Here is a 25,471-nt window from a genome sequence, read left to right on the forward strand (position 1 = left end):
AGAGGAAAGCAAAGGAGGGAAATGATGTAATTGTATTATCATCTCAAAAATAAGAGAAATTTCATTTTTTAGCTATATATAAAAATACACTCAGGAGGAATTTTTTTAAACAGTTGCTAAAATGCTATTTTATGTTTTGAAATTCACTTATTATATGAGATTTTAGTGAGCAGCCAAGAGGTAAGCAAAGAGAAAACCTTCTCGTTTCATAGCTCCCCCAAAAATAGGACTAAAATTTCCATTTGGAACAATAGGCAAAAACAAACAAGTGGAATTATTGAAAAAACTATTTATGCAACTACTAAGCTTAACACTTATTATGTTAGTCCTGCATTATTTTCTCATTGTGATCACAGCTAAATTTTTAAAGGATCATAATACTACTGATGCAAAAATTCTAATCTTCCAAAAATAAAGTGACAATTATAAAATAGAGAACTAGTTCCATAGTCACATTTATTTACTAGAAAACAAAATTTCTTGGCTGAGGACTTTGCTTCGAGAGGAAGCATTCGTAGCACAAGTATGGCAAACTGGATTCAGTTCCCTAGAGTCCATGCAAGGCTGGAGACTGTAATGTACACCTGTTAACCCCAATGACCCTGCAGTGAGACAAAAGGTGGAGACAGGAGAATCCTTGGGAGCTATGGACAGCTAGCCTGGAAGGCACAACAAGGTGAAAGGGACGACCAATAATTTAATATTGTCATCTAACCTAACCTCCACACAGACCGAGCATACATGCAACTATGCTCACACAAATAAGGCTGCATGCATATACACACACATATGAAACTAGCAGGTAACATCAAGCAAAAATAGTCAATAGAAAAAACTAAGTTGAAAGAGCTAAGTTGACTGTCTACTCACAAATTCCTTCTGTAGATAGTAATATTACAAACTTTATCAGGTAGAAGAAAGGTTTATGATTTGCCATATGACCCTAAATGTACAGAAGTTCCAAACACAGGATGAGAGTTCACATACAGAATATAACCTGGAATTAATATTCCAAACAATATTCTTTTTTTAAATTAAATTAAATTTTTTTATTATTAGTTACATTTTATTAACTCTGTGTCCCAGCTATATCCTGTTCCCTTATTCCCTCCCAATCCCAAATCCAACCAACCATCCCTTATCTCCTCCCTGCCCCTTTCCAAGTCCACTGATTGGGGAAGACCTCCTCCCCTTTCACCTGACCCTGTTTTTTCAGGTACCTTCAGGACTGGCTGCAAAGTCCTCCTCTGTGGCCTAGCAGGACTGCTCCTCCCTTGGAAGGTTGGGGTTGGGGGTCAAAGAGCCTGCCATTGAGTTCCTGTCAGAGATAGTCCCTGTTCCCCTTACTATGGGAAACCAATTGGTTACTGAGCTACCATGGGCTACATCCATGCAGAGATTCAAGGTTATATCCATACATGGTCCTTGGTGGAGTGTCAGTCTCAGAAAAGACCCCTGTGCCCAGATATATTTGGTCCTTGTGGAAAGCTCCTATCCTTTCCACGTCATACTAACTCCCCTTCTTTCATATGATTCCCTGCACTCTGCCAAAGGTTTGGTTATGAGTCTTAGTATCTGCTTTGATACACTGCTAGGTAGAGTCTTCAGATGCCTTCTGCAGTAGACTCCTGTCATACATTCACATCCCATTTTTCTTTCTACGTGAGGATTGGTCATTTTAGCCCATGTCCGCTTTCTTGTTTATCTTCTTTAGGTGAATAGATTTCATTATGTTTATCATATCTTGTAGGTCTACATAAGCAAGTATATACCATGTGTGTCTTTCTCCTCCTGGGATACTTCACTCAGAATTTTTCTTTTCTAGATCCTACCATTTGCCTGCAAATTTCAGGATTTCCTCGCTTTTGATTGCTGAGTGGTATTCCATTGTGTAAAAATACCACAATTTCTGTATCTATTCCTCTGTTGATGGACATCTGGGTTGTTTCCAGGTTCTGGCTATTTCAAATAAAGCTGCTATAAACATGGTTGAGCAAATGTCCTTGTTGTGCACTTGAGCAAATTTTGGGTATATACGTAGCAGTGGTATAGCAGGGTCTTGCGGAAGCACTATTCCTAATTGTCTGAGAAAGCGCCAGATTGACTTCCAAAGTGGTTGTACCAGTTTACATTCCCACCAGCAATGGAGGAGGGTTCCCCTTTCTCCACAACCTCTCCAGCATGTGTTGTCAGTTGAGTTTTTGATCTTGGCCATTCTGATGGGTATAAGGTGAAATCTCAGGGTCGTTTTAATTTGAAAAAGAGTCTTCTTTTTCATCAATTCCTATTATTCTTAGATTTCGTCTTTTCATGGCGTCCTTGATTTCTTGGATATTTTGTATTTTGGACTTTCCCTAATGGCTAATGAAGGTAAGCATTTCTTTCAGCATTTCTCTGCCATTCGATGCTCCTCTATTGAGAATTCTCTGTTTAGCTCTGTTCCCCATTTTATAATTGGATTACTTGGTTTGTTGCTTTTCAGCTTCTTTAGTTCTTTATATATACTGGATATTAGCCCTCTATAAGATACAAGGGTTGGTGAAGATTCTTTTCCAATTTGTAGGCATTCATTTTGTTTTGATGAAGGTGTCCTTTGCTTTACAGAAGGTTTTCAGTTTCATGAGGTCCCATTTATTGATTGTTGCCCTTAAAGCCTGTGCTGTTGGTGTTCTGTTCAGGAAGTTGTCCTGAATCTATCTGGCCCAGGGCTTTTTTTGGAAGGGAGACTGTTGATGACTGCTTCTATTTCCTTGGGGGATATAGGACTATTCAATCTTTCTACCTGATCTTGACTTAATTTTGGTAGATTCAATCTATCAAGAGAATTGTCCATTTCTTTTAGATTTTCAAATTTTGTGGCATATAGGCTTTTGTAGTAAGACCGAATGATTGTTTGGATTTCCTCAGTGTCTGTAGTTAGGTCTCTCTTTTAATTTCTGATTTTGCTGATTTGGATAGTTTCTCTCTTTTAGTTAGTTTGGCTAAAGGTTTGTCTATCTTGTTAATTTTCTCAAAGAGCCAGCTCTTGATTTCATTGATTCTTTGAATAGTTTTGTTTCTAATTGATTGATTTCAGCCGTGAGTTTGATTATTTCCAGCCGTGTGCTCCTCTTGGATGTATTTGCTTCTTTTTTTCTCTAGAGCTTTCAGTTGGGCCATTAAATTGCTTGTATGAGATGTCACAAATTTCTTCTTAAAGGCACTTAGTTCTATGAATTTTCCTCTGAGCACTGCTTTCATTGTGTCCCATAAATTAGGGTATGTTGTACCTTCATTTTCATTGAATTCTAGGAAGTCTTTAATTTCTTTATTTCTTCCTTAACGCAGATATTCTTGAGCAGCAAGTTGTTCAGTTTCCATGTGCTTGTAGGCTTTTTTCTAATTCCATTGTTGTTGAGGTCCAGCTTTAGTCCATGGTGGTCAGATAGAATACAGGGGATTATTTCAATCTTCTTGTATCTGTTGAGGCTTGCTTTGTGACCAACTATATGGTCTATTTTGGAGAAGGTTCCATGAGGTGCTGAAAAGAAGGTATACTCTTTTGAGTTTGGGTGGAAAGTTCTGTAGACATATATTAGGTCCATTTGATTTAGGACCTCTGTACATGCCTTTATTTCCTTATTAGGCTTCTGTCTAGATGATCTGTCCCTTGGTGAAAGGGGGGTATTGAAGTCTACCACTACAAGGTTTTGGGATCGATGTGTAATTTAAGTTTTAGTAATGTTTCATTTATGAATGTAGGCACTCTTGTATTTGGGGAATAGATGTTCAGAATTGTGATGTCCTCTTCATGGATTGTTCCTTTGATGAGAATGTAGTGTCCCTCCCCATCTTTTTTGATTAATTTTGGTTTTTTGATTAATTTTGGTTGAAAGTCTATTTTATTAGATATTATTAGATAGCTATCCCAGCTTGTTTTCTGGGTCCATTTGCTTGAAAGACATTTTTCCAGCCCTTTACTCTGAGGTAGTGTTTATTTTTGTTGCAGAGGTGCGTTTCTTGGATGCAGCAGAATGTTGGATCCTGTTTCTGCACCCATTCTGTTAGTCTGTGTCTTTTTATTGGAGAGTTCAGTCCATTGATGTTGATAGGTAATAGTGACCAATGAATGTTAGTTCCTTTTATATTGGAGTCGGTGGTCTTACTGTGTTTCATTGCTTGTTTTCTTTTAATTTTTGTTGGGATATTATCTTTATGCTATGTTTTCTTGGCTGAAGTTGTTTCCATTGGACTGGTGTTTTCCTTTTAGTATCTATACAGCTGGTTTGCTGTGTAGATATTGCATAAATTTAGTTTTGTCAAGGAATATTTTGTTTTTTCCATCTATGTTTTTTGAAAGCTTTGCAGGGTATACTAGTCTGGGTTGAAATTTGTGGTCTCTTAGAGTCTGCATGATACCTGCCCAGGCCCTTCTGGCTTTCATAGTTTCTGATGAGAAGTCTGGTGTGATTCTGATAGGTCTACCTCCATATGTTACTTCACCTTTTTCCCTTTCTGCTTTTAATATCTTTTCTTTGTTCTGTAGATTTAGTGTTTTGCCTATGATGTGACATGATGTGTTTCTTTTCTGGTCTAGTCTATTTGGTGTTCTGTAAGCTCTTGTATATTTATGGACATCTCTTTAAGTTGGGAAAATTTTCTTCTATGATTTTCTTGAAAATATTTTCTGGACCTTCGAGCCTGGAGTCTTCTTTTTCATCAATTCCTATTATTCTTAGATTTCGTCTTTTCATGGCGTCCTTGATTTCTTGGATATTTTGTATTTGGGACTTTCCTGATTTTACTTTTTCTTTGAGAGAAGTATCAGTTTCTGCGAGTGTATCTTCAGCTCCAGAGATTCTTCCATACCTTGTATTCAGTTGGTGATGCTTACTTTTGTGGTTCTTGATCTTTTCTCAAAGTTCTCTAGCTCAAGGGCTTTCTCAGTTTGTATTTTCTTTATTGATTCTAATTCTGTTTTCATGTCTTACACCATTTCCTTCATCTGTTTGAATATGGATTCCTGTCTCTCTATGATGGTATCTATTTTTTTGTTGTTGTTCATTTCCTCTCTATATGCCACTAATTGTATCTCTACTTGTGCCTCTATTTGTTTGGCTATGTTTGCCTGTGTTTCTTTAAGAATTTTGTCCATTTCCTCTTTCTTTACCTCCAATTGACTTGCCAAATCTTTGATAGATTTGTTCATTTCCTCTTTAACTGTCTGAATTTGCATGGCTATTGCTTTGAGAGAATTGTTTTTTTTTTCCTCTTTATGAGCCTCAAATAATTGGGTAAACATAGCTTTAAAATCATTTTTTCCTGTGCTTCTGATGAATTGGAATATCCATCAATTTGGGGGGTTGCTGGTGAAGTCATGATGTCCTGATTTATGTTGGATGTATTCTTTTGCCTACCCCTGCCCATTGGCTTATCTGAAACCTTCCTTGTTTGTTTTTGGATTCTGCATTTCAGATGAGTACTGTCTCTCTCTGGCGTCTGGAGAGTTCTTCGGGAAGCTGAGAGAGGTCCCGTGGCCTCAGCGTGTGCGTTCGTGGACTAGCTGTATCTGTGGGAGGAAAGTACATGGGTGCAAAAGGGGCACATGCAGACGAGCATGTGTGTGTGTGTGTGTGTGTGTGTAAGTGTGTGTGGAAGTTTGTCTAGAGGGACAAAGTGATAGATAATGTTGAACCTTAGAGTGTGTGGGAGGGACTCTACACTGTATATGTAGCAGGCGCTAATGATGGTTGCAGTGCAATTTCTGGCATTAACTGCCTTAACTCCTCAATTAGACCTGCAGAGCAAGGGCTACAATGTCCCAAGTGACCCTCTGTTTCCCACAGTGGGTAGGTGGGCAGGAGAGGTCCAATGCCTGGCTTCTGTTTTAGAAGGACCCTGGAACTGGAGCTCTGCAGATACTCAAGGGCGCACTAACTCTCAAGCAGGTCACTTCGGCAGGGATCAGGGTATCCAGGCTCTCTGCTGTCTGGTTTGGCCCTGCTTGTTCTTATGCAGGAGGACTGATATGCTCCGTCAGCACAGTGCTGTTGTTGCTGCCAGGTTAGGAAGTCCCACTGCAGCTGGAGACTGGGATGCTAGTCCAGATGCCTTCTGGGAAGTCCTGGGGGCCCTCCATTGTGCTCTCCAAGCCTGGGAGGCCCAGCGCCTGGTGTACCTAGCTTGTATAGCGTTTCTGCTTGGCTTTGGTGGGTATATAGCATATTATCTGTCTCTGAGGGATTGGCTGAGCGACCCTGCAGAGCCAGTATGGCGGCTAGCAGAACTGGGACCCTGAGAGAGTGGTGTCGCGGGTCTGGGACTCTGAGACCTGTACCGCTGGCATTTTCCACTAAGGGGCTAGGAGTTCTGCCTCAGTAGCTGCAGACCCCAGGCAGTTAGGTCTGAGCAGAGAATCTTGGTGAGTCCACTGTGCCAAGGAGGAGCAAAGTCCTAGAAAGGGGAGTGCTGGGAGATCAAAGGATTGTTTCTCTCCTTCCCCAAACAAGTCCCCAGGTGACCCAAGACCAAAGTTCTCACCTCATGTGATGTGACAAAAGTTCTCACCTCATGTGATGTTCCCTGTCATTTAGAAAGTCTCACTGTTGTTTTCCTGGCTTCAGAGGTCCTTCCACTCACCAACTCAGGCATTCAGCTCTTCTACAGCTCAGAAACTGTGCATGCTAGTCGCCTGCCATCTTGGCTCCGCCCCCCTAGCAATATTCTTAAGTAGAATCTTGTTATTTGGTGTAGTATGGTAAGCAAAAGTCAGGACTTTATTTAATAAACAGCACTGTTTAAACAATGGGAACCCTAGACATGAATGTAAAGCTAATACCATCTTACATATTGAAGAATCACTGACATCAAGCAGCAACAATTCTCAACCCGTGAGTTGCAACTCCTTCAGGGGTCACACATTAAATATCCTATACATCCAGGGGTGGGAGGTGAAAGGGCTGGGAATAAGAAGGGAAACTAAGTGGGGACATATCTCTTTGTCGATCTGGAGGCCTGTGACAGGGTACACTCCTGGGGGGGACACAGGTGTGACTCTAGCTGACACTCCTAACAGGGAGGGATCTGACGGCTGAAGTGACCACCTCCTAGCCAGGCAGGACTAGTGGAAGCAGGGGAACAACAATTCACCAACAAAACCTGGGAAACAAAAATTACCCCGCCAACAAGAGGTACAGGGATAAAGAGTGAACAGAGATTGAGCGAATGTCCCAACCAATTTTTGGCCCAACCTGAGACCCAACCCACGGTAGAGAGCCAGCTTCTGACACTATTAATGATGCTCTGCTATGCTTGCAGACAGAAGCCTAACTTGACTGTAGTCTGGGAGGCTCCAGCCAGCAGCAGATAGCGACAGACGCTGGGACTTGCAACCATCTATGGGGCAGAGCTCTGGGAGTCCTGTGGAAGTGTTGGGGGGAAGATGGAAGGACCTAGAGGGGACAAGAACCTCACAAGAAGACAAACAGAGACAACTAACCTAGTCCCATGGGGGCTTTCAGAGACTGAGACATCAACTAAGGAGCATGCATGATGTTCCTGGAGAGGGGAAGGGGGAAGAGGAAAAAAAAAGACAGGGGTACCCTTGGATGCAAAATGAATAAACTGAATAAACTGAAATTAAAAATGAATAAATAAATATCCTATAAATCAAATGCTTACACTAGGAATCATTACAGGAGAAAAATTATAGTTATGAAGTAGCAATGAAATAATTTTGTGGATGGGGGTCACCACAACACGAGGAACTGGATTAAGGAGTCCCAGCATTAGGAAGGTTGATAATCACTATCAAACAGGCTTATAATGTTGGGCATAGTTCTGGCTAGCCAGTAAATCAAGCAAACTAAGCATAAGTTAATGGGCATATGAAGAGTACTTCACTGCAGAGAGAATAGTGATTCTTTACTTAGAGCTCACTAATACTCTAGCATTTTACCAAGTACTTCCATATAGTCCCTCACTTAATTCACATGAGGCAAGAAAATTGATAGTTTTCCTTAATTTACAGATAAAAATGAATTATGAAAAGTGGCAAAGCCAGCTGATTATCAAAAGCCATAGTATTCAAATATAACTGTTGACACAGATTTGCTTAAGCACACTACCACACAGCCCCACTGTTACGCAGTACTTATTTTCACAACTCTCAGGTTTTTTTTTTTTTTCCCAATTTTCTACCAAAAGGAATAAACATTCACCAACAAGTTAAGGCAAAGAATTAAGACACACACATACCCTTATCTCCCTGTGAGGCCTAAAATGCATTATGTAGACTAGACCATCCTTGAATTCACTGTGTCCTAAAATGCTGGAATCTTGATTAAAAATTTCAGTGTTATACTTAATAAAACTCCATATATTCTTGTTTAAAACACAAATAAATAGGTCAAAGGGTGTGAATTTTTTAAATTTTCCATTCAATTTTCATGAAATAACAAATGACAAGCAATCGCCAGCTTGAGTTCATGAAAAATAAATTGTAGAATATAAACCATGTTACAGCAAAAGAAAATCCAACCAAAACTTCTGCAAGAACAGGCCAATACATCACACTATGCTCCCAAGAGTGGCACTGAAGTAAGAGAGGATACTCCTAGCTCATCTGTCCCTTCTAAATAGAACTGCCAACATTTCGGACTCAGACCTATGCAACCCAGAACCCACTAAGTTCACACCACATATCTGTTCCTCAACTCAGTATACAGATATGGTCCCAGCCAGCATAATCAGTAAGTTAGACCTCAATTTCTTCCATTCAATAAGTTGCCATGTCAACTTATCAAATCTGCCATCTGCAATTTTTATTTTCTACTTTGAACTCAGTCACCTGAATATACAATTTGCTCTTTAAGAGCTCATAAAACTAAGATTAAAGAGTTTCTCTCTGTGTTTTATATTAAAATTGATACATGTCACTCAAACAAGTTTTAATACACTGAATCTGTGAAACCACACACACACACACACAAAAGGCAATTAATAATGGTCTTCAATTTATAAAGTCACTAATATTTATATAAACTCTTGTTAGGATTTTGGCACTGTGGTCAATCATCAAATTATATAGTAAGGACCTTGATCTTAATATTAGGCCTAAGCAGTGGTTGCTGTACCAATTTCATTCTAAATTCCCTTACCTTACAAGTGATTCATTGTAGGAGGAACAGGAAGTTGTACTGATTGGCAAAGCCAAAATGTAATCCCTACACACCAAGCTGCTGACTCACTTTCTGCTCAGCAATACCAAAATGGAATAATGAATTGCTTACAAAGTAAATACACATAATTCTTCAAACATCAAAACCTACTTGGAATCCTTTCTATATTGTACACAGCCCCACGCAATACAACATATAATTTGATCTTGCCTTGATAGCTCTAGGCTAATAAGCTACTATGCTATGAGAAATTAAGCAATGCTATCTGACCAGCATGAAGGGGAAAGGCCTGAAGCAGACCTCGTGCTCAATATCCATCAAAGGGTCAGACATAGGAACTTGTCAAATGGCTATCATCAGTTTGTATCCTTGCTCCTTTATTCACTTGGGGACAATGCACCCAGCATATCATATTCTGGATTTCCTGTTGGTCTAGGCGTCTCCTCAAAGACTTGTTAGCCCAAGACCACAAGAATTAAAAAGAAAATGAGCCTTTAATGCACACAGAAAACAAACAGTGGATAAAGACAGGCTTAATCCGCATATAACAGAAAACACAGTTTTGTTGCTGCTGAATTAATAATACCTTTTTGGGAAGATGAGGTTATTTTTAGGTTGAAAACTATTGAAATTAGGCATTGTATGGGAGTTGATTTTATTAAAAAAAATGCAATTTAAGCAAATGAGGGCTTGGTCTATGAGCATTTAGGTATTTGACCCAGGACTGTAAGAGGAAGGAAGACAGTTTGTACCTCATGTAACACATTGGGGTTATATAGATTATAAAGGAAATACTTGGAGCATTCTCTGTTAATTCTTTGAGATTTAATTGATGACTACAATGCATTTTCATCATTCTACTTCCAATGGTCTACTGCAATTTCTCCTGTGTCGAAATACATCCTTCCAATTATATGTCACAAAAAATATTTTGAAAGTGTTTTATACATTGAAATGATTTGCCAATAGGATATGTTCTATATTTTTAATTCTATAAAAATAAAAAATGACACATAATTTTGAATTCATTTTGCAGATACAAAATAATTCTTAACAAATACAGACATTTAAATTCATTAAAAACAAAACTTTTCTACTTGAGCCTTGAGTAAAACTATGCTACTATGTGATGCAGCATATTCAGCACTTTTACTGAATATTATACTGAACATTAAACTTTTTTCAAAGTATCTGAAAAATATGATCACCCAGGAGAAACACACTAAGGTGTTACCTGTCAACACCCCAAACAGCAGGACTCTTGAAGACAAAAAAGTTTTTGGTGGGGAGGCTTGAGGCTGCTTTCTGTCTGATCCATCCACAAAATTATCAACTTATAGATCTGCTGTGCAATGTAAAACAGTGTTTTCTTTAATAAAAATTCTTCAAAACTTCCTTTGGCTCCTCTTCTTTGTGGTTTGAGAATTTTCTCTTAAAGTTTTTACACTGTTTTAAAAAATTTTTCATTTTGTTTATTTTTTCTTAGGAGTATATAAAAATTATTTCATTTTTCATCTATAAAACCTTATTTATTTATTATTTAATACAATTTATTCACCTTGTATCCAGGATGTAGCCCCCTCCCTCTTCTCCTCCCAGTCCCACCCACCATCATTCTTCTCCCCCTATGCCCCTTCCATTGTCCACTGATAGAAAACGACCTCCTCCCCTTCTATCTGACCCTAGCCTATCAGGTCTCCTCAAGGCTGGCTGCATCATCTGCCTCTGTGACCTAGAAAGGCTGCACCCCCTAGGGGAAGGTGATCAAAGAGCTGGCCACTGAGTTCATGTCAGAGACAGCCCCTGTACCCCTTACTAGGGAACCCACTTGGAAACTGAGCAGTCTATTGGCTTCCTCTGAGCAGGGAGTCTAGATCCTCTCCATGCATGGTCCTTGATCGGAGTATCAAAACTGCAAGCTCCCCTCGACCCAGGTATTTTGGCTCTATTGCTCTCCTTCTGGAATTCCAGTCCTCTCAGGTCTTTCTACCTCCCTCATCTTCCATAAGGTTTCTGGCACTCTGCCCAAAGTTTAGGTATGAATCTCAATATCTCCTTTGATATCTTGCTGGGTAGAGTCTTTCAGAGGCCCCCTGTGGAAGGCTCCTGTCCTTTTCCCTGTCTTCTCCTACTTCTGATGTCTATCCTGTCTTCCCTTCTGTGTAAGGTTTCAGCCTCTTCTCTAAGGTCCTCCTTGTTCATTAGGACTATAGATTTTAGTATGTTCATCCTTTATTATGTAACTAATATGTACTCATAAGTGAGTATATACCATATGTGTCTTTCTGCTTCTGGGTTACCTCAACCAGGATGATCTTTTCTATTTCTATCCATTTGCCTGCAAATTTCATGATTTACTTGTTTTTAATTACTGACATCTTCTGGAGGTATCTCTATCCCAGATCTCAAGGCAACAGTAATAGAGCAACAGTAATAAACAGTAATAAAAACTGCATGGTACTGGCAGAGAAACAGACTGGTGGATCAATGGAATCTAATCGAATACCCAGAAATAAACTCACACACCTACAGACACTTGATTTTTGACAAAAAAAGCCAAAACCATTCAATGGAAAAAAGATAACATCTTCAAGAAACGGTGCTAGTCAAACTGGATGTGTACATGTAAAAAAACACAAATAGACCCATACTTATCACCCTGCACAAAGTAAAGTCCAAGTGGCTCAAAGACATAAAACCAGACACACTAAATTTGTTAGAAGAAAAGGTGGGGAAGAGCCTTAAACTCATTGGCACAGGAGACAACATCCTGAACAGAACACCAATATCACAGGCTCTAAGATCAACAATCAATAAATGGGACCTCAAGAAACTGAAAAGCTTCTGTAAAGCAAAGGACACTGCCATCAGAACAAAATCACAGCCTACAAACTGGTAAAAGATCTTCATCAACCCTACATCTGACAGAGGGCTAATATCTAGAATATATAAAGAACTCAAGAAGTTAAACATCAACAAAACAAGTAATCAAATTAAAAAATGGGGTTCAGAGCTAAACAGAGAAATCTTGGCAGAGGAATATCAAATGGCAGAGAAACACTCCTAAAAATGCTCAATGTCCTTAGTCATCAGGGAAATGCAAATTAAAATTACCCTGAGATTCCATCTCACACACATCAGAATGGCTAAGCTCAAAAACTCAAAGGATGACACAGGATGGAGAGGTTGTGGAGAAACGGGAACCCTCCCCATTGCTGGTGGGAATGTAACCTTGTACAACCACTTTGGAAATCAATCTGGCGCTTTCTCACAAAATTAGGAATAGTGCTTCATCAAGATCTAGCTTTACCACTCCTGGTCATATACTCAAAAGATGCTCAACCACACAACAAGGACATTTGCTCAGCTATGCTCATAGCAGCTTTATTCATAATCACCAGAATCCTGAAGCAACCTAAATGTCCCTCAACTGAAGAATGGATACAGAAATTGTGGTACATTTATACAATGGAAGAACACTACTCAGCAATTATCATTATTTTTTTCTTATCATTATTCCACAAACAAAACTACACAACATCTATCTATACAGTGTTGACATTCTATTAGAGCCTCCAAGTGATCTAAAAATAATCTAAAATATACAGGAAAATGTACATTTTAAATGTATATAGCATATTATTTTATAAGAAACTTAAACATGTGCAAATTTCCATTTCACTGGAATGTCATGGAACTAAGCTTCTATGATAAACAGACATGATCCTCTGTGTGTGTACATATGTGTACACACCAGAAAATGCACATGCATATTTGAAATTTGATTGTGATCTAAATTTCATTTGGCTGTATAAATTTTCAGTTAGCAAATATACTATCAACACTAATTTTTAAATGACCCATTTTGGCAGTAAAAACTATAAACAGAACAGAAATCAGACACAAATACCTAAGACACTAGCAATACAGTCAGGGGTGGCTATAAGCCAGTCTATATATTTCTCTAAACTCCTGCTTACTAAAGTCCATACAGTAATAACTGGTTACAGAGGTCTAACCTTTACTTTATGGCTCACTAACTTGATATGATATGGGTCATGTTTTACAGATTTTACAGAGACAATCTAATAAATTAGCATTAAGAGAATAGATAAAGTCTCTACCAGGAGGCATGGACCCACAGCCACCTAGTCTCTGGTAGGCTATGTTTTTCTTCCTTCCCCTCCTTCATCCTCTCTGCAGACTACTACTCTTAGACCTGCTGAGAGGTCTAAACACCTCCTCCATACACCTGGGGCTGGGCCTCTTGGTGTAGGCATCTTATTCCCTCTACTACCACCATGCCACCTACCATTCACACATTTCAGTTTCCCCTATAGTCCATCTCTATTCCTTTGCAACTCCCTACTGGTCCAGAGCTTCTGATTTCCAGGAACCTACTGAGGCAACACTTGGCTGCATGTTAGGTTGGCTAGCTGTATCTTTCTTCCCTTTCTCCATTCCTGTCTTTGCAGACTACTCTTATCTCCTCCCAGGAAACTTCCAAATCTTTGGGACTAGCTTCTTGGTTCTGACCTAGGGTCCCCTAGTACATCACAGATGCCCTTTCAGCCTGTCCTTTAGTCCTTCACATCTGACTGGGATCAAGAATGGCTCTCTGGCCAACATCATACAGCCACCATACTTGGCTGGGGCCCAAGGATTTCTTTGAGCCCATTTCCCTAGTGACACTGGACACACTTGCAGAAACAATCTCTACCTCAAGTCCAGAGTCAATGTAATTAGCCATGGTCCAGACTGGGACAACAACAGTCAAAGAATGGAACAACCACCCATCAAACAAGATACCACATATTAACACCAAGCATTTCTCAAATGTCCAAACACCAGATGCCTAGACTGCAGAACAAAAACACAAACATGAAAAACCAAGACATTATTCCTCCTTCAACAACCAGCAATCTTACTGCAATAGACCTGAAGAAAATCAATTTAGCTGAAGTATAAGACAATGACCACAAAACAGCAATTACGAATACATCCAAGGACCTTGGAGGATATAAATAAAAGCTTTAAAGAAGACCATAAAAATAGAAACACTTAAAGAAATTAATGAAGACAATTCAAGACATGAAAGAACAATTTAACAAAGAAATAGAATCACACACACACACACACACACACAAAGCTACAAACAAAAATCAAACTCTAAGTGAAAAATTGAGGCTGTAAGTTTCAAGGTTAGCCTCACAAACAGACTAAAAGACAGATGTGAGAATTTCAGGTCTTGAAATGGGTAGCTTACTCAAAGAAAATGTTAAATATAAAAATTTTCAGGGAGAAAACCCAAGAAACCTGGATGACCATGAAAAGAACAAACCTATGAATAAAAGGGATAAAAGAAACTCAGAAAATATATTTAATTAAGTTATTTTTTATTAACTATAGTTTATTCACTTTGTATCCCAGCTGTATCCCCTTCCCCTATCTCCTCTGAATCCCACCCTCCCTCCCTCCTCTCCTCCCATGCCCCTCCCCAAGTCCACTGATAGTACTCTTCCCCTTCCCTCTGACCCTATCCTATCAGGTCTCAGCAGTACTAGCTGCAACTGTCTTCCTCTGTGGCCTGGCAACTGCTCCCCACTCAGCGGGGGAGGTGATCAATTAGCCAACCACTGAGTCTCAGAAAATATTTTTAACAAAATCATGTACAAAAATTTTCCACAACCTGAAGAATGAGAGGCTTATCAAGGTACAAGAGAGATACAAAACACAAAATAGACAGGACCAGAAAAGAAACTCCTCAGATACGTAATCTTCAAAGAAAAATTCACCACAATGATATTATAATTCTAAATATTTATGCACAAAACACAAGAGCACAGACTAAAACTATATATTGACCCTAACAAAGAGATAGTGGAGACTTCAGTACTCCATTCAGGCCAAAGGACAGGATATCCAGACAAAAACTAAACAAAGAAATTCTGGAGTTAAATAAAGCCATAAGTCAAATATATCTAAAACACATCGCCATTCACCAAATTCCTAAACAATATACTTTCTCTTCAGTACTGCACAGAGCTTTCTCCAAAACTGACCACATAGCAGGAAAAAAGCAAATATGAACAGATGAAGGAAAATTAAAATATCATACTGTATCCTTTCTAACCATCAAGGACTAACAATGGATAACAATAATTAAAAGAAAAAGCAGAAAGCATAAAAAACCGTGGAAAATGAATAACTCACTACTGTATGATAAAAATCAAGAAGAAAATTAAAAGCATTAGAATTGGATGAAAATGGAATCACAACATACCTAAACCTAAGGGACACAATGAAAACATTTCTAAGATGGAAGTTCATAGCACTAAGGGCCTCTATCAGGGAACCAGGGAAATCTCGTATTAATAACTTACTAGTGCACTTGAACGCTCTCTAAAATTAAATAATACTTTACAAGAGTAGATAGGAAGAAATAATCAAACCAATGATTACATCAATTAAACAGAAACAACTACAAAAATAAGCAAATAGAAATAGAATAAAGAATCAATGAAATGAAAGGTTGTACCTCTGAGAAATGAATAAGAATGACAAACCTTTAGTCAAAATGATCAAAAGACAAAAAATACAAGTCAATAACATTAGAGATAAAAGGGGAACATTATACAAGGCATAGGAGAAATTCAGAGAATCATAAGGACATACGTTAAAATCTGTTTTTCCAAACTGGAAAACCTAAAAGAAATGAACAAATTTCTTGACATATATGATCTTCCCAAGTTAAATCTAGATTAAATGAACAATTTAAACAGACTCATAACTCCTAGAGAAACAGAAATATTCATTAAAAGTATTCTAAGAAACCATTGAAAACAAAGAAACAAACAAAAGCCTAGGGCCAGATGGATCCAGTACATAATTGTAACTTATATGAAAAGAAAAACTAAAATGAATACTTGATAAATTATTATGCAAAATAGAAACAATTTCTGTCCACTAAGCCAACTCTATAGAAAGCACTAGAAGGAAAACTTCAGTCTGAAGAGAAGAGTATAACTATTCCCAAGAGGAAGCAAGAAATTATAAAAAAGAAAAGAAAAAAGAAAAAAAAATACTTTGAGGTTTCATTTTACCCTAGCCAGAATGTCCACGATTAGTTAGATAAATGTCAACATGTTAGCAAGAATACAGGGAAGGGACTATTAATTAATTTTTAAAGGAAATGTGAATTGGTATAGTCAATATGGAAATAAGTGTAAAGGGTCCTTAAAAAGCTATCCTACTATGGACATAACCAATAAACTCTACAGCTTATTTCAGAGGTACTGCTCATCCATGTTTATTTCTGCTGTATTCAAAATAGCCAGAAACTGAGACCAGACTAAATTTCCATCAAGAGATGAATGAATAATGAAAATGTGGTACATTTACACAATGCAATATTATTTAGAAGTTAAGAAAAATGAAACTATGAAATTTGAAAGTAAATCAGAGGAGCTAGAAAATCATCTAGCTGAGTTAGATAATCCAGATCCAAAGAGAAAAATACTGTATATTTTCTCTTACATTTGGATGTTATATTTTTAAGCTTTCAGTATATGTGCTACAATATGAATAGCCAGAGGTTACATACCTATTGAGGATCCAGGGTTGATGAAAGGATCTCCCAAGAAAGGAAAAATATAATACAGTATTATAAAGAGATAAAAGGGAAACTGGAATAGGATTAATGGGATGGGTAGAAGGACAGGGTAAAGGAGGAAACAACAAGTGAGAGACAACTTAAGCATATGTAAGTAGGCAACTGTGTAAACTTCCTAAAATATTCACATATATGAAAAAAAATTTAAATGGGCTCACAATATAGAAGAAAGACAATGCCCCAGTAAGACATCTTATGCCACCAAACAAAACCTCCAGTGGTGAGAATGGACTACACTTTGTTGAGTCATTGGCTTAAGAAGTAGACCACCCACCCACCCCACCACCTCCACATGCATGCCCAGGTACAAAACAAACAAACAAGAATCAAGCCAACAAGCAAAAAAAAAAAAAAAAAAAAAAAAAAAAAAAAAAAAAAAAAAAAAAAAACCTGCAAGCTTTTGGAAACCTTCTACAACCTGATGGTAAGGTGGTAAGGTGGTCCTACTGCGGAAGAGACAGTTTACTTGTACCATAAAACATTGAAAATAAAAACAACAACAATAAAAACCAAGCAGGTGCCCAACTAGAAGTTTCACCACACTAACTGGCATTCATTGTGCGAAAAGGTATGTTTCATGGTAAAAGAGAAGAAAAGTAATCATCAATACAACCTACTTACAAACCCTGCAACCCCTAGCTGTAACCAACAAATTTTTGTTTGATTTAAGGGGCCAAGAATCAGAAGCTAGATAGGTCATGGACCCTTGAGTAAAACCTACTATCCTACTGAAGGAACATAGAAATAAAATGACACCCACAGATTAGTACATTGCTCAGCCCCCATCACAGGATCTACTTCTTACAGTAGATGGTGATTAACACAGAGACCCACAACTAGACAATGTGCACAGTGATAGGCTTCAGAGCACTCAGACCTAAATGGAATGTCTATATGAAACCCTCCCCTCACAAATCAGGAGCCTGTGGAAAAAGAGGAAGAAAGATTGTAAGAAGCAGAGGGGGTCAATGACTTCAAAGAAACAGCATCTTCCAGGCACACCATAATTGATACACATATGGAATCGGGGTATTGTGACAGCACACAAGTTCAAACCAGGATAAAATCCCAGCAAGTAAAAGGAGAGTGGACACAAAGTCCTAACCCTTATATCAAATAGCTATTTTTAACTGATAACATGCTAGAAATGGGAAAATACGTTTTCTCCAATGACACTGACTATATGAACCATACTCCATGGGCTCCATGTGTATTGCATGTGTTTTGCTTTCTTTGGGTATTTATTTATTTATTCATTCTTGTTGGATTTTGTTTTCTTTTCACTTTAATTTTTAATGAGAAAAGACAGAGAGAAACCATAAAATTTCAGATCTGTGAGGAATAAGAGGAAGGATCAAAATATACTATAGAAGCATTTTTAAAAATAACATTTAAAAAATAGATGGAGATTATTACCCTACATCAAAATCTGGGTCAACTGAGAAGTGCACAAGATCTATTATGGATATTAATTCATTTCAGAAACAGAGCAGAAAAGCTGATCTCCTTTTTAAAATTTTTTCTTTTATTTTTGAGATTATAAAATAATCACATCTTTCCTCTTTTCCTTTTCCTTCCTTCAAATCATCCCATATAATACTTTTTACTCTCTTTCAAATGCATGGCCTCTTTTTTATTATATATATATATAATATGTATGTATGTTCAGCTCATATAATACATATATGAGCTGAACAAGGACAACAACAGACGTGCCAAAGTGAATGGGAGAAAGTGCATGAAGCCTACAACACTAAGCACTACAACAACTAAGGAATGCTGACTGACAGTAGGAGAATTAGTCTCCAGAAAAGAACACAAGTGGCTATCCATTCATAAATGCTCAGCCCTAAAACATATATATCGAGTACTATTATAGAGACTGAACAATTCTTACATGTCTTATAAAATTACAAAGCAGAATCCTGAGCTGCTCTTACATCCTACTGAAGAAAACTTTCTATCACTACTAAGAAGAAACAACACTCTTAGTGGTGGTAGTAAATACAGTTTTTTTTTTTTTCCTAAGTTTCATTGAAAGTGAAAAGGAATTCCAGAATGTTCCCTTCGTATGGCATCATTCACTAATTCAAAGGGAGCCTCATAACAATGGTTGTAAAAGTGCCCCAAGTATCAGAAAGCAAATAACAGAAATCTGCAGCCCAATGTGGAAGGCTTAGGTCATTTTTTTTTTTTTTGTACGATAACATGAACCGTGAAAATGAAGAAGTCTAAGGAACTGGAATAGGAAATTAAAATCATTCAGGAAATGAGAGTTAACACTGATTTACTTAAAGGAGTAACTGTTATGCATAACAAATGTGGGCCTACACTGAATGCAAAGGTTGAAAAATATGCTTGACAATTACTTCTACAACATAACAACCAAAACAAAAACCGGTTAAGTGTTACAACCCAAAGTGCTCTACTTCAGTAAACAAGTAAGAGTAAAGAAAGAAAAAAATTCAGTCTCTGGACTGACTCACTAATAGAGTGGATACATGATCATCAATAATTTCTGTAAATCACATTATGGAAAGAGGAGAATTGATTAACTAATTACACTTACACTGAAAAGTCAAAGTTGGCAAAAAGAATATCAGTTTTTATACACCTGATATATGATAAAACATCAAAAAAACACAGTCAAACACACTGACCTGCTCACATCAGGAAACCGGATGGGAAAATAAATAACTTGACACTTGGGTCTGATAACGCTTTCCAGATCCTTAGGTCTATGATCAGGAATCAGCTTCAGAAATTTTCCAATGGAAGTAAGAAATGATTCCATATTAAAATTGGAATTGAATACTACCACATCAGCCACCAAACTGTGAAAAAACAAAAAAGAGATTCATTATGATTTATTTTACAACTAATTAGAATTTATGGTGTACCTCACTACCATAAGTACTTTATACTAATATGTATGAAACTGCATCTAACAGAAATACTAGTTCTTAGTATCTGTCATAAAAGGTTGAGTTGGTAGCTTCAAGGAAGACTGGCCAGAGAGAAAATGGATAATTGAATAAAACCATGTAAGACTTCAAACTAATGCCTACTTCCCTAAATGCCATAAATGTTCCACATGAACTTTTAGTATCAAGCATAGCAAGCCCAACGATTTGTTTGTGTATTCTACTACAGAGGACAGAAGTTTATGGCTTCCTCACCATCTCTGAGGAAACCAGCTTAGATGAGGCTTTTCGTATGAAGGCATAGTGCCTTTAATGCTATTCAGTTGAAGTCCATTTCATATTTTAGATTTGGTTTGAAGAAATTTTATTGTTTTTAAATTCTGGAACTACATGGGGTGATGCTAAATTATTCCACTATTATGCATGTTACAACAGTCATGGAAGTAGAAAACCGAAATGATTTATTATATAAAAAGAATAGAAAGACAACCACAATTGTTGATCTTTAGAAATGAACAAAAGAAATGAAATACTGATGATGGACTTTGACAAACTGTCTTTCTCTCTTTATTATAGAGCAGACAGAACAGAGATAGAGGAATGTGAAATCAAAGATCCAGCCTATAGGAGAGTGTCAACCCTGACACTAAGAGCAATATTCTGCTAACCTGCAGACAGGAGCCTGACAGAGTTCACCTCTGAGAGGAGCTACGCATCAGTGTCTCAAAACAGATGCTGAGACTCACGGCCAAATATTGAGCAACACTTAGGGAGTCTTGTATGAAAGTGAGAGGAAAGAGAAAAGGAACTGGAGGTGACAGGAGCTCCAGAAGAAGACAGAGCCAACAAACCAGGACCTGGAGGGGGTTGCTGAGAACGAAACATCAACCAAGGACCATCTACAAACTGGACTTAGGCTCCCAACAAAGATGTAGCAGATGGGCAGCTTAGGCCTCATGTGGGTCCTCTAGTAAGGGAAGTAGGGACTGCATTGGACATGAACAGATTTGCCAGCTTTTTTTTTTCTTTCAAGTTTTTAAGAAATTTTAATTTTTTTAATATTAATTTCAGTTTATTCACTTTGTATCCCAGCTGTAGCACCCTACCTCATTCCCTCCCACTCCCACCCTTCTTCCCTCATCTCTTCCCTCACCCTCTACAAGTCAACTGATAGGGGAGGTAATTCTCCCCTTCCATCTGACCCTAGCCTATCAGGTCTCATCAGGACTGGCTGCATTGTCTTCCTCTGCAGCCTGGTATAGCTGCTCCTCCCTCAGGGGGATTTGATCAAAGAGCCGGTCTCTGAGTTCATGTCAGAGACAGTGCCTGTTCCCCTTAATAGGATACCCACTTGGAGACTGAGCTGACATGGGTTCTAGATTAACTCCATGCATGGTCCTTGGTTGGAGTATCAGTCTCAGAAAAGTACCCTGGGCCCAGATATTTTGGCTCTGCTGCTCTCCTCGTGGAATTCCTGTCCCCTCTAGGTCTTTCTATCTCCCTGTTCTTTCAAAGATTCCCTGCACTCTGCCCAAAGTTTGGTTCATAGCCCGAGCATCTGCTTTGATACCCTGCTAGGTAGTCTTTCAGAGGCCCTCTGCGGTAGTTTGTTGCCCTGTTTCCTGTTTTCTCCATCTTCTGATGTCCCTACTGTTTGCCTTTCTGAATGAGGATTGATCATCTTACCCAGAATCCTCCTTCTTGCTTAGCTTCTATAGGGGGACAGATTTTAGAATGTTTATCCTATATTATATGTCTACTATCCATTTATAAGTGAGTATATATGTGTGTGTGTTTCTGCTTCTGGGATACCTCACTCAGGATGATCTTTTCTAGATCCCACTATTTGCTTGAAAATTTCATGCTTTCCTAGTTTTTAATTTCTGAGTAGTAATCCACTGTGTAAATGTACCACAATTTCTGTACGCCATTCCTCAGTTGAGGGGCATCTGGGCTGTTTCCAGGTTCTAGCTATAACAAATAAAGCTGCTATGAATATGGTTGAGCAAATTCCTTATTGTGTACTTGAGCATATTTTGGATATATTCCCAGGAGTCATATAGCTGGATCTTGAGGAAGCAGTATTCCTTTTTTTTTAAATTTTTATGAATTAGTTTATTCACTTTGCACTGAAGCTCCCTCTCCTCCTCCCCTCCCAATCCCACCTTCCCTGCCCTTTCTTGACCCATATCCTTCCCCAAGTCCACTTCCATCTGATCCTAGTCTATCAGGTGTCATCAGGAGTGGCTGCACTGCCTTCCTCTGTGGCCTGATAAGGCTGCTCCTCCCTCAGAGGGAGGTAATCAAAGAACAGGCCAATCAGTTCATGTCAGAGACAGTCTCTGTTCCCATTAATATGGAACCCACTTGGACAATGAACTGCCATGGGCGACATTTGGCAGGGGCTCTAAGTTGTCTCCATGTATGGTCCTTGGTTGGAGTATCAGTGTCAGAAAAGACCCCTGTGCCCAGATTTTTTGGTTCTATTGCTCTCCTTGTGTAGCTCCTGTCTTCTCCAGGTCTTACTATTTCCCCCTTCTTTCATAAGATTCCCTGCACTCTGCCCAAAGTTTGGCTATGAGTCTCAGCACCTGCTCTGATAGCCTTCAGGGTAGAGCCTTTCATAGGCCCTCTGTGGGAGGCTCCTGTCCTATTCTCTGTTTTCTCCCTCTTCTGATGCCCAACCTCTTTGCCTGTCTGAATGGGGATTGAGCATCTTAGCCAGAGTCCTCCTTCTTGATTAGTTTCTTTAGGTGTACATATTTTAGTATATTTGTCCTATATTATAATATAGGTGAATATGTACCCTGTGTGACTTTCTGTTTTTGGGATACCTCACTCAGGATGATCATTTCTAGGTCCCACCTGCAAATTTCATGATTTCCTTGTTATGTATTGCTGAGTAATATTCCATTGTGTAAAAGTACCACAATTTCTGTATCCATTCCTCAACTAAGGGGCATCTGTATTATTTCCTGGTTCTGGCTATTACAAAGAAAGCTGCTACAAACATGGTTGAGCAAATGTCCTTGTTGTATACTTGACCATAGTTGGGAGCATATGCCTAGGAGCAGTATAGCTAGATCTTGGGGAAGCACTATTCCAATTTGTCTAAGAAAGCACCAGATTGATTTCCAAAGTGGTACATTCCCAACAGCAATGGAGGGTTCCCCTTACTCCACATTCTCTCCAGCATGTGTTGTCACTTGTTTTTGATCTTAGCTATTCTGATGGGTGTAAGGGGAAATCTCAGGGTCGTTTTGATTTTCATTTCCCTGATGACTAAGGACACTGCATTTCTAGAAGTGTTTCTCTGCCATTCTATGTTCCTCTGCAGAGAATTCTCTGTTCAGCTCTGTGCCCGATTTTTTTAATTGGATTATGTGATTTGTTGTTCTTCAACTTCTTCAGTTCTTTACATATTCTGGATATTAGCCCTGTCAGATATAGGATTGGTGAATATCCTTTCCCAGTCTCTAAGCTGTCGTTTTGTTCTTACGATAGTGCCCTTTGTTTTACAGAAACTTTTCAATTTCATGAGGTCCCATTTACTGACTGTTGGTCTTAGAGCCTGTGCTGCTGGTTCAGGAAGTTGTCTCCTGTGCCAATGAGGTCAAGGCACTTCCCCACTTTTTCTTTTAACAGATTTAGTGTGTCTGATTTTATGTTGAGGTCTTTGATCCACTTGGACTTTACTTTTGTGCAGGGTGGAAAATGTCTATGATGTCTTATCTTGGTTGTCAATTTGACACACGCAAAGAGAGAGAACTTGAATTGAAGAACTGTTTTGTTAAGACTGGCTCTGCACATTATTTGTGTGGCATATTGTTTTGACTACTAATAAATCTTGGGAAGAGGTAGCCCACTATGGGTGGTGTCATCCCGATGCAAGTGGGCCTGGGCTGTGTAAAATGGGGCCTGGGAGCAAGCTAGTGAGCAGTGGTTCTCTGTTTGTACTTCAAGTTGGAGGTCTTTACCTGAATTCACTGGAATGATGGACTGTGAGCTGTAAAAAGAGATAAACCCTTTTCTCCCCAAGTTGCTTTTGGTCATGGTGCTTATCACAGCAACAGAAAAGAAACCAGAAAATCTTACTTGTCAACCAATAATTCAGCATCACTGGACAATTCCATAAGAAGGTAAACATGACAAAACAGTTAGCTTTATTTTATTTTAAAATTACAACATCAGCAAGACTGAAAAAAGTATACATGTCCATAGGACTATAAAATGCATCATAACAAGTAAAGCTTAAAGATAAAACATGAACGCCACAGCTAATTCATGGCATAGTTTAATACACATTTACTGAGGCAGAAAAGTTTCCTATTATTAGTCCACAGAAGAAAGAAAGAAAAACAAAAGAAAACAAACAAACAAACAAAATCAACCAAAGGCTCACTGACTTGCCATTCCTTTCCTTTCCCGCTAAAACTGATATCACACGGATTTTTTTTTTTTTTCTGAGTCCTACCTGGTGAAAATTCAGAGAAAAGAGACAACAACAACATGGATAATACAAAGAAATGTCATAAAAGTGCTGACACAAAACTAAGAAACAAGGAAGCAAATACAATAAGCTACTAAAAGTTGAAGAATGTTTTACAGCTAGTCCATTTGCACCATATGTCATATATTGGAATAGTGAGCAACAGGTCATAACATATAGTTATGGCATGCGCTCATAAGTTGGAGGGTTAGGGAAACCTCTGCTTAAGGTGACCGATTATGTCAGTCATCTTTAAAAATCCTTAACTGTCACACAGTCCAGAAAGAAATCCAACAGTGCCAATGAAAGCAAAAGTCAGCAGGAACACAAAAGAAGCATTGGAAAAAGCAGCCATACTTTTCAAAGAAACTGGAACAGGACTGCTTTCTGACACTCTTATTTTTCCTCTGAACAACTGTGAAACATTTTTTTTCCTATTACAAAGCCAAATGATGATGTAGTCCAGTTATTTCTCTCTAAGCCTGTCTATGAGCTTATCCCCTTCGAAAGCAGAAATTCTGAAAGAGTCATAGGCAAGTTTTCAGTCTTCCTCTTTATGAAGAAAAGAAAACTATCAGTAGTGAGCTGATATTTTTATTTAATATCTGCTCACAACAGGCATACAACCTAACTACTGCTAACTCATTAAAATATGTTGTTAAAATTCATTTAGTCTATGTTGCTAAAGATTCACATTGGTCTACAGAAATATACTTTTTCACTTATTTTCTCCCTGATATGAGTAGGTGTAACTTCCTTTAACTTTAAGACCACCCATAAAGAAAATAGTTAATTCCTCCCTTATGATTTCTCAAGGTAATAAAACAAGTGTCTGAAAAAGAAAATGGTACTAATTCAAGAACCACAAAAACATGACCAATGTTTTACATATTGATAAAGTAGAAGACAATTTCATTTTATTGTTTTAAATATATAATTTATTTTTAATTTTATGTTTATTGCTGTTTTGCCAACATATATGTCTGTTTGAGGTTGTCAGAAGCCCTGGAACTTGAGTTACTTACAGGCAGGAGCTGCCATGTGGGTGCTGGGAATTGAATCCAGGTCTTCTAGAAAAGCAGCCAGTGCCCTCAACAACTGAGCCATCTCTCCAGCCCCTCATTTTCATTTTGAAAACATATTTTCCTGTTGCCATTTCAAGATGAAATGAAGTATTTTAATTCTGTTATAAAAGTTTTAAATGGTAGCTTTTTAGGAGACATCTGAC

The 25,471-nt window shown here is 38.2% G+C and overlaps 1 protein-coding gene across 14 annotated transcripts in view; it reads right to left on the reverse strand.

Moving 5' to 3' along the window:
• Gtdc1 (glycosyltransferase like domain containing 1) overlaps positions 1-25,471 on the reverse strand; it is a 409,253-nt gene that overhangs the window by 194,661 nt on the left and 189,121 nt on the right. For 13 of the 14 annotated variants that reach the window (XR_009593840.1, XR_009593839.1, XM_060390113.1 and 10 more), the window contains one exon: positions 19,491-19,664. Coding sequence is in view for 11 of the 14 variants with exons in the window: in XM_060390113.1 (XP_060246096.1) it covers positions 19,491-19,664 (174 nt within the window). In the remaining 3 variants the exon portion in view is untranslated. Of the gene's footprint in view, positions 1-19,490; positions 19,665-25,471 lie in introns of those variants that run through there. The other variant, XM_021652841.2, reaches the window with a different exon arrangement.

The sequence above is a fragment of the Meriones unguiculatus genome, chromosome 8, assembly GCF_030254825.1.
Source record: "Meriones unguiculatus strain TT.TT164.6M chromosome 8, Bangor_MerUng_6.1, whole genome shotgun sequence".
Classification (NCBI taxonomy): domain Eukaryota; kingdom Metazoa; phylum Chordata; class Mammalia; order Rodentia; family Muridae; genus Meriones; species Meriones unguiculatus.